The sequence below is a fragment of the Cherax quadricarinatus genome, chromosome 11, assembly GCF_038502225.1.
Source record: "Cherax quadricarinatus isolate ZL_2023a chromosome 11, ASM3850222v1, whole genome shotgun sequence".
Lineage (NCBI taxonomy): Eukaryota > Metazoa > Arthropoda > Malacostraca > Decapoda > Parastacidae > Cherax > Cherax quadricarinatus.
The window spans coordinates 53,083,184-53,102,613 of NC_091302.1; the positions used below are offsets into that span (position 1 = coordinate 53,083,184).

A 19,430-nucleotide genomic window follows, 5' to 3' on the forward strand; every position below is an offset into this window, starting at 1 on the left:
GATAGACAGGGATGGTATGATAGACAGGGATGGTATGATAGACAGGGATGGTATGATAGACAGGGATGGTATGATAGACAGGGATGGCATGATAGACAGGGATGGTATGATAGACAGGGATGGTATGATAGACAGGGATGGTATGATAAACAGAGATGGCACGATTGAGGGATGGTTTGATAGACAGGGATGGCATGATAGACAGGGATGATAGGATAGACAGGGATGGTGGGATAGACAGGGATGGTATGATAGACAGGGATGGAATGATAGACAGGGATGGTATGATAGACTTCGATAGCATGATAGACAGGGATGGCATGATAGACAGGGATGGCATGATAGACAGGAATGGTATGATAGACAGGGATGGTATGATAGACAGGGATGGTATGATAGACAGGGATGGTATGATAGACAGAGATGGTATAATAGACAGAGATGGTATGATAGACAGAGATGGTATGATAGACAGGTATGGTATGATATACAGATGGTATGATAGACAGGGATGGTATGATAGACAGGGATGGCATGATAGACAGGGATGGTATGATAGACAGGGATGGTATGATAGACAGGGATGGTATGATAAACAGAGATGGTATGATAGACAGGGATGATAGGATAGACAGGGATGGTATTATAGACAGGGATGGTATGATAGACAGGGATGGTAGGATAGACAGGGTTGGTATGATAGACAGGGATGATAGGATAGACAGGGATGATATGATAGACAGGATGATAGGATAGACAGGGATGGTATGATAGACAGGGATGGTACGATAGATAAGGATGGTGGGATAGATGCGTGAGGTCGTGTGAGGTCGTATCCTCCTAAGTTTGGTGTCGATGACGTCGTTACAGGTCGTTCCTGCCCTCATTGTTCCCTCACACTCTGATTGTTCCACTCACTCTGATTGTTCCCCTCACTCTCTCTCTCTCTCTCTCTCTCTCTCTCTCTCTCTCTCTCTCTCTCTCTCTCTCTCTTTCTCTCTCTCTCTCTCTCTCTCTGATTGTTCCCCTTAGTCTCTCACTCTCTGATTGTTCCCCGTCACTCTCTGATTGTTCCCCCTCACTCTCTGATTGCTCCCTCTCACTCTCTGATTGTTCAACTTACTCTCTCACTCTCTGATTGTTCCCCTCACTCTGATCCTCCCCCCTCACTCTCTGATTGCTCCCTCTCACTCTGTTCCCCTCACTCTGATTGTTCCCCCTCAATCTCTGACTGTTCCCCTCACTCTCTGATTGCTCCCTCTCACTCTCTGATTGTTCAACTTACTCTCTCACTCTCTGATTGTTCCCCTCACTCTCTGATTGTTCCCCTCACTCTGATTGTTCCCCCTCAGTCTCTGATTGTTCCCCTCACTCTTCATTGTACCTTCATTCCTTGTCCTCTAATTTTTTTGTTGTCCTCTTCCTCTTCTCGGTTTTAAGAGTGAAGGGGAGGGGGGATGGAGTGAGGGGAGGAGGGAGGAGAGGGGAATGGAGTGAGAGAAGTAGCGAGGGGATAGAAGATGTAGGGAGAGAGGAAGATAATCTGGAATATTAAGGAAGGAAGGAAGGTAAGAAGGAAGGAAAGAAGACAAGAAAGAAAGAAGGAATGAAGGAACGAGGTAAGGAATGAAAGAATGGAGGAACGAAGGAAGGAAGGAAGGAAGATAAGAAGAAAGGAAGGAAGGAAGGAAGATTAGAAGGAAGGAAGGAAGGAAGATAGAAAGGAAGGAAGGAAGATAAGAAGGAAGGAAGGAAAAAAGGAAGGCAGGAAGGAAGGAAGATAAGAAGGAAGGAAAGAAGGAAAATAAGAAGAAAGGAAGATAAGAAGGAAGGAGGATTAGAAGGAAGGAAGATAAGAAGGAAGGAAGATAAGAAGGAAGGAAGATAAGAAGGAAGGAAAATAAGAAGGAAGAAAGATAAGAAGAAAGGAAGATAAGAAGAAAGGAAGATAAGAAGGAAGATAAGAAGGAAGGAAGATAAGAAGGAAGGAATATAAGAAGGAAGATAAGAAATAAGGAAGATAAGAAGGAAGATAAGAAGGAAGGAAGATAAGAAGGAAGGAAGATAAGAAGGAAGGAAGATAAGAAGGAAGGAAGATAAGAAGGAAGGAAGATAAGTAGGAAGGAATATAAGAAGGAAAGAAGATAAGAAGGAAGATAAGAATGAAGGAAGATAAGAAGGAAATAATATAAGAAGGAAGTAAGATAAGAAGGAAGGAATATAAAAAGGAAGGAAGATAAGAAGGAAGGCAGGGAAGGAAGATAAGAAGGAAGGCAGGGAAGGAAGATGAGAAGGAAGGCAGGGAAGGAAGATAAGAAGGAAGGCAGGGAAGGAAGATAAGAAGGAAGGAAGATAAGAAGGAAGGAATATAAGAAAGAAGGAAGATAAGAAGGAAGGAAGACAAGAAGGAAGGAATATAAGAAGGAAGGAAGATAAGAAGGAAGGAAGATAAGAAGGAAGGAAGATAAGAATGAAGGAATATAAGAAGGAAGGAAGATAAGAAGGAAAGAAGATAAGAAGGAAGGAAGATAAGAAGGAAGGAAGATAAGAAGGAAGGAAGGAAGAAAAGGAAGGAAGATAAGAAGGAAGGAAGATAAGAAGGAAGGAAGATAAGAAGGAAGGAAGATAAGAAGGAAGGAAGATAAGAAGGAAGGAAGATAAGAAGGAAGGAAGATAAGAAGGAAGGAAGATAAGAAGGGAGGAAGATAAGAAGGAAGGAAGATAAGTAGGAAGGAATATAAGAAGGAAAGAAGATAAGAAGGAAGGAAGATAAGAAGGAAGGAATATGAGAAGGAAGGAAGATAAGAAGGAAGGAATATAAAAAGGAAGGAAGATAAGAAGGAAGGAAGATAAGAAGGAAGATAAGAAGGAAGGAAGATAAGAAGGAAGGAAGATAAGAAGGAAGGAAGATAAGAAGGAAGGAATATAAGAAAGAAGGAAGATAAGAAGGAAGGAAGATAAGAAGGAAGGAATATAAGAAGGAAGGAAGATAAGAAGGAAGGAAGATAAGAAGGAAGGAAGATAAGAATGACGGAATATAAGAAGGAAGGAAGATAAGAAGGAAAGAAGATTAGAAGGAAGGAAGATAAAAAGGAAGGAAGATAAGAAGGAACGAAGATAAGAAGGAAGGAATATAAGAAGGAAGGAAGATAAGAAGGAAGGAAGATAAGAAGGAACGAAGATAAGAAGGAAGGAAGATAAGAAGGAAGGAAGATAAGAAAGAAGGAAGATAAGAATGAAGGAATGTAAGAAGGAAGGAAGATAAGAAGGAAAGAAGATAAGAGGGAAGGAAGATAAGAAGGAAGGAAGATAAGAAGGAAGGAAGATAAAAAGGAAGGAAGATAAGAAGGAAGGAAGATAAGAAGGAAGGAAGATAAGAAGGAAGGAAGATAAGAAGGAAGGAAGATAAGAAGGAAGGAATATAAGAAGGAAGGAAGATAAGAAAGAAGGAAGATAAGAAGGAAGGAAGATAAGGAGGAAGGAAGATAAGAAGGAAGGAAGATAAGAAGGAAGGAAGATAAGAAGGAAGGAAGATAGGAAGGAAGGAAGGTAAGAAGGAAGGAAGATAAGAAGGAAGATAAGAAGGAAGGAAGATAAGAAGGAAGGAAGATAAGATGGAAGTAAGATAAGAAGGAAGCAAGATAAAAATGAAGGAAGATAAGAAGGACGGAATATAAGAGGGAAGGAAGATAAGAAGGAAGGAAGATAAGAAGGAAGGAAGATAAGAAGGAAGGAAGATAAGAAGGAAGCAAGATAAAAATGAAGGAAGATAAGAAGGACGGAATATAAGAGGGAAGGAAGATAAGAAGGAAGCAAGATAAAAAGGAAGGAAGATAAGAAGGAAGGAAGATAAGAAGGAAGCAAGATAAAAATGAAGGAAGATAAGAAGGACGGAATATAAGAAGGAAGGAAAATAAGAAGAAAGGAATATAAGAAGGAAGGAAGATAAGTAGGAAGGAAGATAAGAAGGAAGCTAGATAAAAATGAAGGAAGATAAGAAGGAAGCAAGATAAGAAGGAAGGAAGATAAAAAGGAAGGAAGATAAGAAGGAAGGAAGATAAGAAGGAAGCAAGATAAAAAGGAAGGAAGATAAAAAGGAAGGAAGATAAGAAGGAAGCAAGATAAGAAGGAAGCAAGATAAAAATGAAGGAAGATAAGAAGGACGGAATATAAGAAGGAAGGAAGATAAGAAGGAAGGAAGATAAGAAGGAAGGAAGATAAGAAGGAAGGAAGATAAGAAAGAAGGAATATAAGAAGGAAGGAATATAAGAAGGAAGGAAGATAAGAAGGAAGGAAGATAGGAAGGAAGGAAGATAGGAAGGAAGGAAGATAAGAAGGAAGGAAGATAGGAAGGAAGGAAGATAGGAAGGAAGGAAGATAAGAAGGAAGGAAGATAAGAAGGAAGGAAGATAAGAAGGAAGGAAGATAGGAAAGAAGGAATATAAGAAGGAAGGAATATAAGAAGGAAGGAAGATAAGAAGGAAGGAAGATAAGAAGGACGGAATATAAGAAGGAAGGAAGATAAGAAGGAAGGAAGATAAGAAGGAAGGAAGATAAGAAGGAAGGAAGATAAGAAGGACGGAATATAAGAAGGAAGGAAGATAAGAAGGAAGGAATATAGGAAGGAAGGAAGATAAGAAGGAAGGAAGATAAGAAGGACGGAATATAAGAAGGAAGGAAGATAAGAAGGAAGGAAGATAAGAAGGAAGGAAGATAAGAAGGAAGGAAGATAAGAAAGAAGGAATATAAGAAGGAAGGAATATAAGAAGGAAGGAAGATAAGAAGGAAGGAAGATAAGAAGGAAGGAAGATAAGAAGGAAGGAAGATAAGAAGGAAGGAAGATAAGAAGGAAGGAAGATAAGAAGGAAGGAAGATAAGAAGGAAGGAAGATAAGAAGGAAGGAAGATAAGAAGGAAGGAAGATAAGAAGGAAGGAAGATAAGAAGGAAGGAAGATAAGAAGGAAGGAAGATAAGAAGGAAGGAAGATAAGAAGGAAGTCTTCAATATTCAAATTCTAAATTGTTCACAAATCTTCTCAATTAAAACATTGATTCTCGTGATCAAATAAAAACAAATATGCTCATTAAAACACACACACTAAAACACACACATTAAAACACACACATTAAAACACACACATTAAAACACACACATTAAAACACACACATTAAAACACACACACTAAAACACACACATTAAAACACACACATTAAAACACACACATTAAAACACACACATTAAAACACACACATTAAAACACACACATTAAAACACACACATTAAAACACACACATTAAAACACACACATTAAAACACACACATTAAAACGCACACATTAAAACACATTAAAACACACACATTAAAACACACACATTAAAACACACACATTAAAACACACACATTAAAACACACACATTAAAACACACACACTAAAACACACACATTAAAACACACATTAAAACACACACGTTAAAACACACGCATTAAAACACACACGTTATTATTATTATTATTAGTATTATTAATACTAGTATTATTGTTATTATTATTATTAGTAGTAGTAGTAGTAGTAGTAATTTTTATTATTATCATTTATTTATTTGTAAAGGGACTGACCACCTTGTATTAAGGCTGAGGGACTGACTACCTATCAAGACAGGGACTCAACACTCTAACGACCGTTGTTGGCTGCAGTCTGACAGCTGCCACTCACAATTTCCCCCTACCACTACAACCAATTTACTTATCTTCTTTGTGATAAATGGTTTTGAAAACTGACAAGTTCAATCCATCAGTCAACAAGATTGATGGACTGAACACATCGACTCCAGGCTGAGGGGACTGATTACTTCAAACTCCTCCTCTCCTCATACCTTCCTGCTTTGTATAAGACTGATGAAGCCACTGTGTGGCGAAACGTTTCTTCGATAAAGATTCCCATATGCTGCATAACTGTCTTAATTCTTCAACTTCTCTTCTATACTGAGGGCAGGTACCCGTAGGTCAGCGGTGCACACATCAGGTCACAATCAAAAGAACACTGATTTGATTCCAGGCGGGTCAAGATGTATGAACAAGTCTTTGTATTATTTTTTTAATACTGAGATTGTCCAATGAACAACGCAAAGGTACAATCTCTGGACAATAGCAACAGTTCTCCGGCTACTTGCAAGGTAGTGTCGTGAGTGAGGCGATACTTCCCAGGTTCCTTAATGACTGTCATTACACCCCGGGTCGACATACTTCTGAAACATCTTAATAACGGTGATTACGTTAAGTTCTGAGACCCAGGCGGTGGTGAGCAAGGCTGCAAGACGGAACACAAGGTAGGGAGCGCATCAATGGAACACGGAACACCAGGCAGGGAGGCATCAGTGGAATACAGAACACCAGGCAGGGAGCGCATCAATGGAACACGGAGCACCAGGCAGGGAGGCATCAGTGGAACACAGAACACCAGGCAGGGAGGCATCAGTGGAACACAGAACACCAGGCAGGGAGGCATCAGTGGAACACAGAACACCAGGCAGGGAGGCATCAGTGGCACACGGAACATCAGGCAGGGAGGCATCAGTGGCACACGGAACATCAGACAGCGAGGCATCAGTGGCACACGGAACATCAGGCAGCGAAGCATCAGTGGCACACGGAACATCAGGCAGGGAGGCATCAGTGGCACACGGAACATCAGGCAGGGAGGCATCAGTGGCACACGGAACATCAGGCAGGGAGGCATCAGTGGCACACGGAACACCAGGCAGGGAGGCATCAGTGGCACACGGAACACCAGGCAGGGAGGCATCAGTGGCACACGAAACATCAGGCAGCGAGGCATCAGTGGCACACGGAACATCAGGCAGGGAGGCATCAGTGGCACACGGAACATCAGGCAGGGAGGCATCAGTGGCACACGGAACACCAGGCAGGGAGGCATCAGTGGCACACGAAACATCAGGCAGCGAGGCATCAGTGGCACACGGAACATCAGGCAGGGAGGCATCAGTGGCACACGGAACATCAGGCAGGGAGGCATCAGTGACACACGGAACATCAGGCAGGGAGGCATCAGTGACACACGGAACACCAGGCAGGGAGGCATCAGTGGCACACGGAACATCAGGCAGTGAGGCATCAGTGGCACACGGAACATCAGGCAGCGAGGCATCAGTGGCACACGGAACATCAGGCAGTGAGGCATCAGTGGCACACGGAACATCAGGCCGGGAGGCATCAGTGGCACACGGAACACCAGGCAGGGAGGCATCATTGGCACACGGAACATCAGGCAGGGAGGCATCAGTGGCACACGGAACATCAGGCAGGGAGGCATCAGTGGCACACGGAACACCAGGCAGGGAGGCATCAGTGGCACACGAAACATCAGGCAGCGAGGCATCAGTGGCACACGGAACACCAGGCAGGGAGGCATCATTGGCACACGGAACATCAGGCAGGGAGGCATCAGTGGCACACGGAACATCAGGCAGGGAGGCATCAGTGGCACACGGAACATCAGGCCGGGAGGCATCAGTGGCACACGGAACACCAGGCAGGGAGGCATCATTGGCACACGGAACATCAGGCAGGGAGGCATCAGTGGCACACGGAACATCAGGCAGTGAGGCATCAGTGGCACACGGAACACCAGGCAGGGAGGCATCAGTGGCACACGGAACATCAGGCAGGGAGGCATCAGTGGCACACGGAACACCAGGCAGGGAGCGTATCAACAAAGCACGGAGCATTACGTAGTGTTATCCACAGCCAAGTGGACGGTATCAGAAAATTCAGACCTTCCAGCTAAAAACAAGACCATCTTCATTATCGTCCCTCATTTTGGCTAATTAGTGGCGGAGATTACCACTCGGGCGCCCCCACACACTCTCTTTCATTATTAGTAACTAAAATCTTTTCCGAAGTCGACACACTCATTGTGCCACACCTGCAGTAGCACCACAACGGAAGTAGCTCTATATAATTCGGAGCATCCACGTTTATTCCTCAACGAATGGTTAGTGTAGGCTCGATACTCTTTCCACTAACCACAACGTGAGCCACTCTACTCACAGTTACAGAGAGCCGTGAGCCTCTAACATCTGGAATCCTGAGACTGTGCCAACATATTGCAATGTAAGGGAAGTGTAATGTGAGAAATGACTGTAATGCCTGAACTCGGAAGGTTATTACTATACCCAGTGAGGTCTGACAGTGATCCGTATTGACTTCTGTAACAATGTGTCTGCGTTATCGCTCAGTATGAGCTGAGTACACAATAAACTAGTCGCTCATGTAGCACAAAGCAGGTAATAAGTTCACTAAAAATTTCCTCTTCAAACTTCAATTGTTAATTGTTCCAACTCACGGTATTGTTGGTTAGTTTTAAATTATTCCAGTCGTGGCATTGTTAGTTAGGTATGAATCGTTCCAACCACGGCAGTGTGGCTTTACTGTGAATTGTTCCAACCACGGTAAGTAAGTAAGCAAGTTTATATAAGTACAGCTACACATAAGTACTATTATCATACCTAGTAACATATGTGTAAATTGCCTAGGATAACTTCAAAAAAACGTCAGACAAAGTGACCTATTTCCTTTGTGGGTTAGTTGTGAAATGTTCCAGCCACGGTATTGTGACACATATCCTCCTGCCTTAATACGATACACAGTTGTAATAAATGGTTATCACCCATTTATGAAATCACTTTTTCCCTGGTTTATAATGGGAGAGGTGTTTTAAGAAGGTTCCGCAGCTTCAGCTTGTGTCTCCTTAGTCTAGACAGGTCCTCGAGGATTCTTAACAGGTTACGAGGTCAAGAGTCCACGACTTAGTCACTGTCAGCGCCACCATTGTTCTCAGAACAATGTTCACTTTCTCAGACAGCTGATGCTCCACTCCTTCACCCGGGGTTTCTTCTCTGGAAGGTCGTATACTGAGACAGCCTCATACTTCGTCTTGAGGTGACCTCATCTCCACTCCTTCACCCAGGATTTCTTCTCGAAGAGGTCGTGTATTGAGGCTGGGACCTAGTTAGTGTGTGTGTCTGGGCCTCTACACCTCACAAGTGTGAGAGCTCAGGAAGAATGAGAAACCCTGCTTGCTCCTTGAACTCACTCTCGAGGTGTCTGGAGGGGAAGCGAGAGGCCCCACTTGACCCAGTCCCAAACAGGTTCCTACTTCTCCTGTTCTGTATCCATATTTCACCCACAGCATTACTGTAGGCGAAACGTCGTGAAATAAAGTTTTCTCGTAGCTTAGAGTGTTCTTAGAGGTAAAATTGCATTGATATCCACAGAGGAGGAGACGTGGACGCAAGTGTCGTCTCGGGGGGAGCAGCCAGCCCCTAGACACGCCCACTCCGCCATCATGAAGGATCATCACATGTGGGTCTATGGTGGCATGACCGACCTCCAGGAAAGGAATGACTTGTGGCGCTACGATACAGGTCAGTGACTGTGTGTGAGAGAGAGAGGGAGAGAGATAGACAGACAGACAGATAGAGAATGACTTAACTGTATCCATAAGATACCTTGTACAAAATGTAATGGATGAATTTAGCATTTATAAAACATGCGAAAATTTAGGCTAAGACCCTTGATCTGTATTGACCCGATGAAATGTGCAACAAGAGCAGTGTGGCTGAATTATGTGTCAGTAAATAAATGAAAAAAATAGGGCTTTACCTGCTTTTAGTCGAGCTACTGATAACAGGGAAATTGTATACAGAAATAATAGTATCAGTGTGTATAAAAGTTAATGAGTTAAAAAAGTGAATGAGTTAAAGAAAATGATGCTTGAAAGTTAAAGGCATGAAGATTCAACTAGATGATAAGATAAGATAAGATTTCGTTCGGATTTTTAATCCCCGGAGGGTTAGCCACCCAGGATAACCCAAGAAAGTCAGTGCGTCATCGAGGACTGTCTAACTTATTTCCATTGGGGTCCTTAATCTTGTCCCCCAGGATGCGACCCACACCAGTCGACTAACACCCAGGTACCTATTTGCTGCTAGGTGAACAGGACAACAGGTGTAAGGAAACGTGTCGAAATGTTTCCACCCGCCGGGAATCGAACCCGGGCCCTCCGTGTGTGAAGCGGGAGCTTTAGCCACCAGGCCACTGGCATGAGTCAACCTTCGCTAGTCAACTTTCTTTCGAAAGTTGACTAGCATGCAAGAAAAGAGGAGTTGGAGGAAGTGTGTAGGGTGAAGTTTGACAAGTAGTGATAGTGTACACAGTAGAGTTTTGCGGGCACAGTAGGGTACGCACAGTATGGTAGGAGCAATAGGATAGATACAGGACGGTCGATACAGGAGATAATTGTATTTTATGTAGCGTTAAACCTCTCCTGCAATAGGGGGCGAGTTTCCCTGACCACCTAGGCTGCTGGTGCAAGGATGGTGAAAAAAAAAAAAACTCTGAAAGGTTTTTATAATTTCAGAATGATTCAAAAATGGGAGTGCTTTGCGAGTGCTAAATGAATTCAAATTCAAATTCAGTTCAATTCAAATTCAAAGTTTATTCTCTATAGGGATTACAATGCTGAGTTTACAGAAATTTGGTTATTGTTTGGTTTACATGTAGTAAAATTGTGATTACAGAGTGTACCACTAGAACGCTTAGCATGGCTAGGCATTTCGGGCATAAATAAGAACATATGAAAGAATATTTGGGTTATTGTCTGCACATTTACTAAGAACAGGAAAGTTTTGGAAATTGTATAAGTAAGGTGACCCAACGTGAGGAGCATATTGACTAGTATTTCACGAGTAAGAATACGAGATACTGGATGAAGAGAGATGCTGGATGAGAGGAGATGCTGGATGAGGGGAGATGCTGGGTGAGGTCAGATGCTGCTTGTCTCTCAATGGCTTCACTTACAATTTACCTAAGATCACTTTCCACAGGGAGCCGGACGTGGACTCAGGTACGGTCGAGACCTAACCCTGGCTACCTACACTCCCATGTAGCTGCCAAGCTCCACGACTCAATGGTCGTCTTCGGCGGAGAACGACAGGGAGAGATGCTCAACGACCTCTGGAGGTTCCACTTTGGTATGTACGACCTAGTTGATCAGTCTCTGATCCACCGTGAGGCCTGGTAATGGACCGGGTGGCGGGTCGTTGACCCCCAAAACACCCTCCAGGTATACTCCAGGTATACCTCGACCATCATCAGTTACCCATTATATCGTAAACAAGATAGAATAATAGACAGATACTTTGTTGAATAATCACTACTGCTGAATAATTATAGATAATAAAATATATTATACATAAAATATTATTGCAGACTTTTAAACTATAACAATGATTACCTATGGACTCCTACATAACTGAGTCATAGATCTTATAATTTTAGATTTTTCTAAAAGTTTGTTTTATACTAACTTAAACGATAAAAAAAGAGAATGATTTCACTAATATTAGCATACGTACAGCATTATTCTCTCAACCGAAAGGTCCTGGGATCGAGTTCCGGGAGGTGGGAGAGGTATTTGTAAGGCTCCTCACACCTGCTGCCTCTGTTCACTTAGCAGGACATGAGTAAATGGGTGTTACTCAGCTGTTGTGGGTAGCATCCTGGGCAAGTAACTAAAGAAAGTGACCCCAGATGGAAATTATCCTTACTGCTCGGTTTTCTTGGGTTATAATTCCAAAATGAACCATAGTAAATTTATTTAGGTACAGGTATACGTAACTATAGTTACATAAATTATCATGCATAGTATATGTGTAGATTACCTAGGGTAACTTGGGGCTTAAATACCGTCTGTTTCCTCTCTAGGTTCCAGCCATGGTACTGTGACTCATTCTTCATTGGTTGAACTTGGTAATGCGAGTTCCGACATGGATCTTAGTAGACTGCTGTGCTGTTTGTGAAGCATTATAAATACAATTAAAAAATTGATCAGTTATCCCCTGTCAAAGTAAATGTTTTCTTCTACTAGGCCTCACAGAAAACGAATTTCTCTAGCGGGGTAACTTATATAATTTACTCCTAAAGCGTAACGCTATTGAGTGAGTCCCTGCTGGTAAAGATATTCGTTTTCTGTTATAAAGAATAAAAGAAAATGAGTTTTTACTGGGATACTTTGCAAAAATTTCACTTAAAGTATGTATATAATAGACAATACTATAATAATAATAATCTTGATTTCTACCAGTACATGCACAAGGTATACAGACCATAGCTGACATTAGTGACATACTTCTGTATAAAGAACCCCTTGTTATGTAGAGCATTTCGGCAGAGGCGTCGGTAGGGTTGGTGTCACCCGGGGCTGAATCTTTGGTGTCACCCAGGGTGGCATCTTTAGTGTCGCCCAGGGTGGAATTTTTGGTTTCACCCGGGGTGGCATCTTTAGTGTCACCCGGGGTGGCATCTTTGGTGTTACCCGGGGTGGCATCTTTAGTGTCACCCAGGGTGGCATCTTTGGTGTCACCCGAGGTGGCATCTTTAGTGTCACCCAGGGTGGCATCTTTGGTGTCACCCGGGGTGGCATCTTTGGTGTCACCCGGGGTGGCATCTTTGGTGTCACCCAGGGTGGCATCTTTGGTGTCACCCAGGGTGGCATCTTTAGTGTCACCCAGGGTGGCATCTTTAGTGTCACCCAGGGTGGCATCTTTAGTGTCACCCAGGGTGGCATCTTTGGTGTCACCCAGGGTGGCATCTTTGGTGTCACCCAGGGTGGCATCTTTGGTGTCACCCAGGGTGGCATCTTTAGTGTCACCCAGGGTGGCATCTTTAGTGTCACCCAGGGTGGCATCTTTGGTGTCACCCAGGGTGGCATCTTTGGTGTCACCCAGGGTGGCATCTTTGGTGTCACCCAGAGTGGCATCTTTAGTGTCACCCAGGGTGGCATCTTTAGTGTCACCCAGGGTGGCATCTTTGGTGTCACCCAGGGTGGCATCTTTAGTGTCACCCAGGGTGGCATCTTTAGTGTCACCCGGGGTGGCATCTTTGGTGTCACCCAGGGTGGCATCTTTGGTGTCACCCAGGGTGGCATCTTTAGTGTCACCCAGGGTGGCATCTTTAGTGTCACCCGGGGTGGCATCTTTGGTGTCACCCAGGGCGGCATCTTTGGTGTCACCCCCATGAAATCGAAGGGCAGGGGGATAAGATAAGAGAGATAAGATTTCGTTTGGATTTTTAACCCCGGAGGGTTAGCCACCCAGGATAACCCAAGAAAGTCAGTGCGTCATCGAGGACTGTCTAACTTATTTCCATTGGGGTCCTTAATCTTGTCCCCCAGGATGCGACCCACACCAGTCGACTAACACCCAGGTGAACAGGACAACAAGTGTAAGGAAACGTGTCGAAATGTTTCCACCCACCGAGAATCGAACCCGGGCCCTCCATGTGTGAAGCGGGAGCTTTAGCCACCAGGCCACCGAGCCTGGGTAGTAAACTCTAGTTACATCACTGCTGCATGACCAGTGACTAATGTTTAGTAATGAGAACGTTTAAAGGCCATAAACCAAACTTTATTAATGATAAAATAAATAATCGTAGTAATATTGAGGAAACACAAACTCAAATACCACTTTGAGTACAGGCAACAGATCCTACATTTATTCATCTTCAACAATTAAAAAAAAAATTAAAAATAAAGAAAAAACTTGTTCCGATTTAACCTTGAGTACAGGTAACATCTCAAAGAATTCGATATTTCATTTCCTTGCCTTCAATCCTGCAAAATCATCTATCACATCATCAAAATCAATGATTTTCCCTATATAGGCCTATTTGTACTCTATAATCCTATAATAGGCTATACAGAAACGAAGGATTTTTCTCTTAGGTTGCTGCAGCATGGTTTTGGTCATTAGTGTTACAGTGGACCCTCAACTAACGGCATTAATCCGTTCCAGAGGGCTTGCTGTTGGTCGAAATTGCCGTTGGTCGAGTTAATTTTTCCCATAAGAAATAATGGAAATAGAATTAATCCGTTCCTGACACCCCAAAGTCTGAAAAAAAAAAAATTTACATGAAATATACATTTCCTTATATGGAAAGGAATGGGACATGCAAAATAAACAATAATTAAATGCCACTTACCTTTATTGTGGAGTTGTTGATGAGTGATGTGCCAGCAGCAGGGAAATTCAGAATTGTCTATTGCTTGGAAGGAGAATCCCCTTCCAGAAGGACTTCATTTCCATCATAATTCTCACCCTTTTTAACACAGGCTTGGCACTAGAAGCTTTCTTGGGATCCATGGTGGCTTATTTAGTGGTTACAAGCACTAGAAATAGTGGAATTATCCAAAATATATGGAAGGCACACATGGAAACCGACCGCAACAGCTTGTAAACAATGGCACACTGACTCTTGGAGTGGCTGGGCTCGCTCAGGCCGCACTCCAGGCACATCGACACGTTCTGGACAAACGTCGTTAGTTAAGTTTTTCTCCCCAATGGTTAAGGCATTTTCTACGGCAAAAAGTGCCGTTAGACGAAATTTCCATTACTTAATGCCGCCATTAGTTTAGAGGCTCTATGGTGTCACCCCCCTAAATGGTGTCACCCGGGGCAGTTGACACCATTTAGGGGGTGACACCCATGTGGATAATACGTCAGCACTGCGTCTTAAGTGGATCAAACCTAATTAGTACCCCGCATCTCCCATTGCAAAGGTGTTCTGTGACTTCCAGGCATAGCGTTTAACCTTGATAATACTAGTTAATAACAATAATTTATAATAATAATAATAATAATAATAATAATGTTGTCTTTAAAAAGCAGGTGCTAATATTCATATTATATATATATATATATATATATATATATATATATATATATATATATATATATATATATATATATATATATATATATATATATATATATATATATATATATATATATATATATATATATATATATATATATATATGTATATATATGTTGCATATGTGGTACCGAGGTATAAGTGAGATATTAACAAATGTTTGTGTCTACAGCCACCAGCACCTGGGAGCGACTCCTGTTTTCAGGCATCAGACCTCAACCCAGATCTCAATTCTGTGCATTTGTGGCCCCGTCTCACCATATGAAAGGTCCTCGCTTTCACACCCCATCATCAAGCCTCGGCTCCTCCTCCGCCACCACCAGCAGCAGCAGCAGCGGTTATAGCAGCTATCAAAGTCATGAGCCATACCGCAGCAGGAGAATTCACCCAGACAACTCCTTCACCTCGGGAGGGAGCTCAGGTGGTGGCGGGGATACAGGGGGTGGGAGGCCTCGAGGACCTAGCGAGGAACAAGGAAGCTGTGCCTGCCAGGAGTGTGCTGATGCTGATGATGATGACGAGCTTGATCCAAGTCGTCTGAGATCTATCATCCAGAGGAACTGTTCTAATGCTCCAGCTGCCCAACTGAAACTGTCCATTTCTAAGTTCTCTCAGTTAAATTTGTCCCACTTGGGTCGCTATTACAGCTACAGTATGCTTAGTAATGACAGTACTGAAAGTATAGTTGAAGAATCGTTAGCCAGCACGTGTGATAGTTTAGGTAGCAAGATTGTTAAATCTCAAAGTATTCATGTCATGAATAAGGATAAAATAGAGAAAATGGAAAGGGATAAAGGTGCTATGACGAGAGATATAGTTTCAGTGCCAAATTTTGGAGATATAAAGGACGTTGATGAGAACGCTCAGGACTCGCAAATGCCAGTGAACCACATTAAAGTTATCACAGTGTTGCCAGTCGAAGGCTCCACTGAAGCCAGCTTAGAGGATGATCCAAGTGACTTGGTGGCTGAGATTAAAGGACGTCTTGCTTTTAGTCACGATGATGCCATCCAGTCAGCTGATACTAGTATTAGTGAGAACCTCATGTCATTCTCCTGCACCACTGATAGTAACCTCAGCAGTAATACGAATCTTTACAACAACTGTCATTATAACATTGGAGGAGTCAGCAGTTTCGCTAACCCAAATTATGTAGGGTTTGACCCTGGCCGAGACTCTGAGGGTTTGTTGAGTCAAGACTACTGGAGGACCGGAGCTCTGGACCTGGAGAGCATCCGTCATAAGGAATTCGCGGAGATGTTGCGGACGCCGCCTGACTCGGGTATTGGTCTTGGTGTCGAAATGGAGCGACGAACTCCACTGGACCTGACTCTAGCAAGGCTCGAAGATTTTGTCTCCTTTGACAACCAGACGGCCCACTTCAGCAAGACCCGCACGAAGGAACACCCAGCTGGATCCAACGAAGGGTCTTCCACGCAGAAACCTGCCTCAACCGCCAAAGTCACATTTTCTTCTAACCAGGAGCAGAGCTCCGATAGATCTTCTGGTTCCTGCACCCGGCGGAACACTGAAGGCACCAGAGAACCTCCCTCACCTCGTGTCAACCCCTTCATCAGAGAAGAGACGGCGTATGAACCCAGATCTCCAAACGCCATGTACATAGTCGGCGGGAAGGAAATGGATCAGATGACAGCGTTTAAAAGACCAATCTCTGTCTGGAAGTTGGATTTGCCTTTTTAATAATCATTTAGATTACCCCGTTTTGTACAAAGAACAGATGGAATCACATTTATTCCCTCTTTTTCATCTTTCAGTGGATACATTTCCTTTCATGCAGACTGCCAGCTAGTGGAAGCAGACACCAGGCTGTCAGCTAGTAGCAGCATATACCAGGTTGGCAGCTAGTGGAAGCAGACACCAGGCTGTCAGCTAGTAGCAGCATACACCAGGTTGCCAGCTAGTGGAAGCAGACACCAGGCTGTCAGCTAGTAGCAGCATACACCAGGTTGCCCGCTAGTAGCAGCAGACACCAGGCTACGAGCTAGTGCAGGCAGACGTCAGGCTGCCACGTAGAGAAAGCAGACACCAGGCTGCCAGATAGTGGCAGCAACCAAGTTGCCAGCTAGGGGCAGTAGACACCATGCTGTCAGGTAGTAGCAGCAGACACCAGGCTGTCAGGTAGTGGCAGCAGACATCAGGCTGTCGGGTAGTAGCAACAGACACTACAGTAGCATCTTACAGATGAAATACACTTATATCTGTCCATACGTCCCGTCCTGTTCTCTCAATAACTCAGAGAAACATTGATTCCTGACTTTACCGTGTCAGTAGCGCTGACGCTACAAGTGCCACAGTAACGCTGACGTTACAAGTCCCACAGTAACGCTGACGCAACAAGTGCCACCATAGAAGACGCAGTATAAATGTTGTTAGCTGTGAGTCTCGAAGCTGACAGATTAACTGTGTGTGCTAAACGTGTTCCAGAAGAGATAACAGTGATAATAATATACCTGTGTGTGTGTGTGTGTGTGTGTGTGTGTGTGTGTGTGTGTGTGTGTGATTGTGTGTGTGTGTGTGTGTGTGTGTGTGTGTGTGTGTGTGTGTGTGTATTGCGTTTTCATGTTGGTAAATTGAGTTACTAGTCAACGATGAATCAAGATGAGTTGGTTCATCAAAAAAATCATTTAAAATCACGATGTGTTTACAACTTTTTTTTAAGTCAATCACTAAATATGTTTGCGTATCTCTATGGAAATGTGTCGATGTATTTTTCTTTATTTACAGCATAAAAAAAGATCAGTTTATTTTGTTAAGTGAGAGTTGCATATATATCTGTGTATATACACTATGTATATACACTGTGTATATACACTGCTTGTGTATCAACGCATATGCACCTTGGGCTATGCATCTCAGTCAATATACATTAAGTTTAGAGTATTTTTATGTATATTCACCGAGAGCTGTGTATATACAAAGGTGTACATCCTAAATATATGTACACAGATGTATATCCCTCAGTATATATATATATATATATATATATATATATATATATATATATATATATATATATATATATATATATATATATATATATATATATATATACTGAACCAGAGAGACTACTGAACGTACTAACAGTATTTCATACACAGATAATCATGAAGTTTTTGCAATTTAATTCTATTAAGTAAACCTAGGAAACTAAGTTAAGATCAACCAGATAATAATCAAACGAAAAATATGAGAATTAGAGGGAAGTCTTAAAGGCTAACTAGAAACTAGTCAAAGAAGGGCATTTAACAAGGTAACTTGACACTAGTCGGGGGGGTAACTTAAGAAACTTGCTTGGTAATAGTTGTATGATATTTTGTAGAGGGATTTGCTGTGCATGTGAGAGAGAGAGAGAGACAGAGAGAGAGAGAGAGAGAGAGAGAGAGAGAGAGAGAGAGAGAGAAAGAGAGAGAGGTGGTATGTATCCACTCTCTGGTGAGGTCAGGACCAGCCTGACACTAGTAGCATCAGTGTTACTGAACCTGCTGCTGACATGCAGCTGACAATGTCAAAAATGACTGACCATTTGGACAGAAAGTCGATACATGGGAGATAAGAGATCTGTATACATGTATTTCGGTCTCGGTGAGAGACTCGGTCAGCAGAAGAGAATCTCTCACTGGAAAAAGACATATTAATAAATTTCTTATTCCCATTATTTCAGCTTTCTGGTCAAAGGATATTTCACTTTTATTAATCAGTATTTATGACACTTTTATTCACTTAAAAGTGTTCATACTTTGATCCTAATTAATTTAACATTTTTTAGTCTCGTTTAAGGTGAGAAATACATTCCATTGTTAAAATTCAATGTTTATTCTTCTTCCTGATGAGAACGAGCATTGTCACCCCTCGCAACTACTTTAAATTACCAGGATGGGAGTCGACTCATTCACAACCATCCTAGGTAAAGAATTCTTCATAAGACTAGGCTGGGGAAGGATGTGGACTGTCTGGTAGTCTATAGTGCCCTCACAGGCACTATAGTGCCCCCACAGGCACTATAGTACCCTCACAGGAACTATAGTACCCTCACAGGCACTATAGTGCCCTCACAGGCACTATAGTGCCCTCACAGGCACTATAGTACCCTCACAGGCACTATAGTACCCTCACAGGCACTATAGTACCCTCACAGGCACTATAGTGCCCTCACAGGCACTATAGTACCCTCACAGGCACTATAGTACCCTCACAGGCACTCTAGTACCCTCACAGGCACTCTAGTACCCTCACAGGCACTATAGTGCCCTCACAGGCACTATAGTGCCCTCACAGGCACTATAGTACCCTCACAGGCACTATAGTGCCCTCACAGGCACTATAGTACCCTCACAGGCACTATAATACCCTCACAGGCACTATAGTGCCCTCACAGACACTATAATACCCTCACAGGCACTATAGTGCCCTCACAGGCACTATAGTGCCCTCACAGGCACTATAGTACCCTCACAGACACTATAATACCCTCACAGGCACTATAGTGCCCTCACAGGCACTATAGTACCCTCACAGAGACTATAATACCCTCACAGGCACTATAGTACCCTCACAGGCACTCTAGTACCCTCACAGGCACTCTAGTACCCTCACAGGCACTATAGTACCCTCACAGGCAC

General features: G+C 43.0%; 1 protein-coding gene across 1 annotated transcript in view; it reads left to right on the plus strand.

The window, feature by feature from the left end:
- LOC128687566 (uncharacterized) overlaps positions 1-17,766 on the plus strand; it is an 82,552-nt gene extending 64,786 nt beyond the window's left edge. The window contains exons 4-6 of the mRNA XM_053775046.2: positions 9,294-9,443; positions 10,905-11,051; positions 14,963-17,766. Coding sequence (XP_053631021.1) covers positions 9,294-9,443; positions 10,905-11,051; positions 14,963-16,491 — 1,826 coding nt within the window. The 3' untranslated portion in view covers positions 16,492-17,766. The remainder of the gene's footprint in view (positions 1-9,293; positions 9,444-10,904; positions 11,052-14,962) is intronic.
- The last annotated feature ends 1,664 nt before the right edge of the window (positions 17,767-19,430 follow it).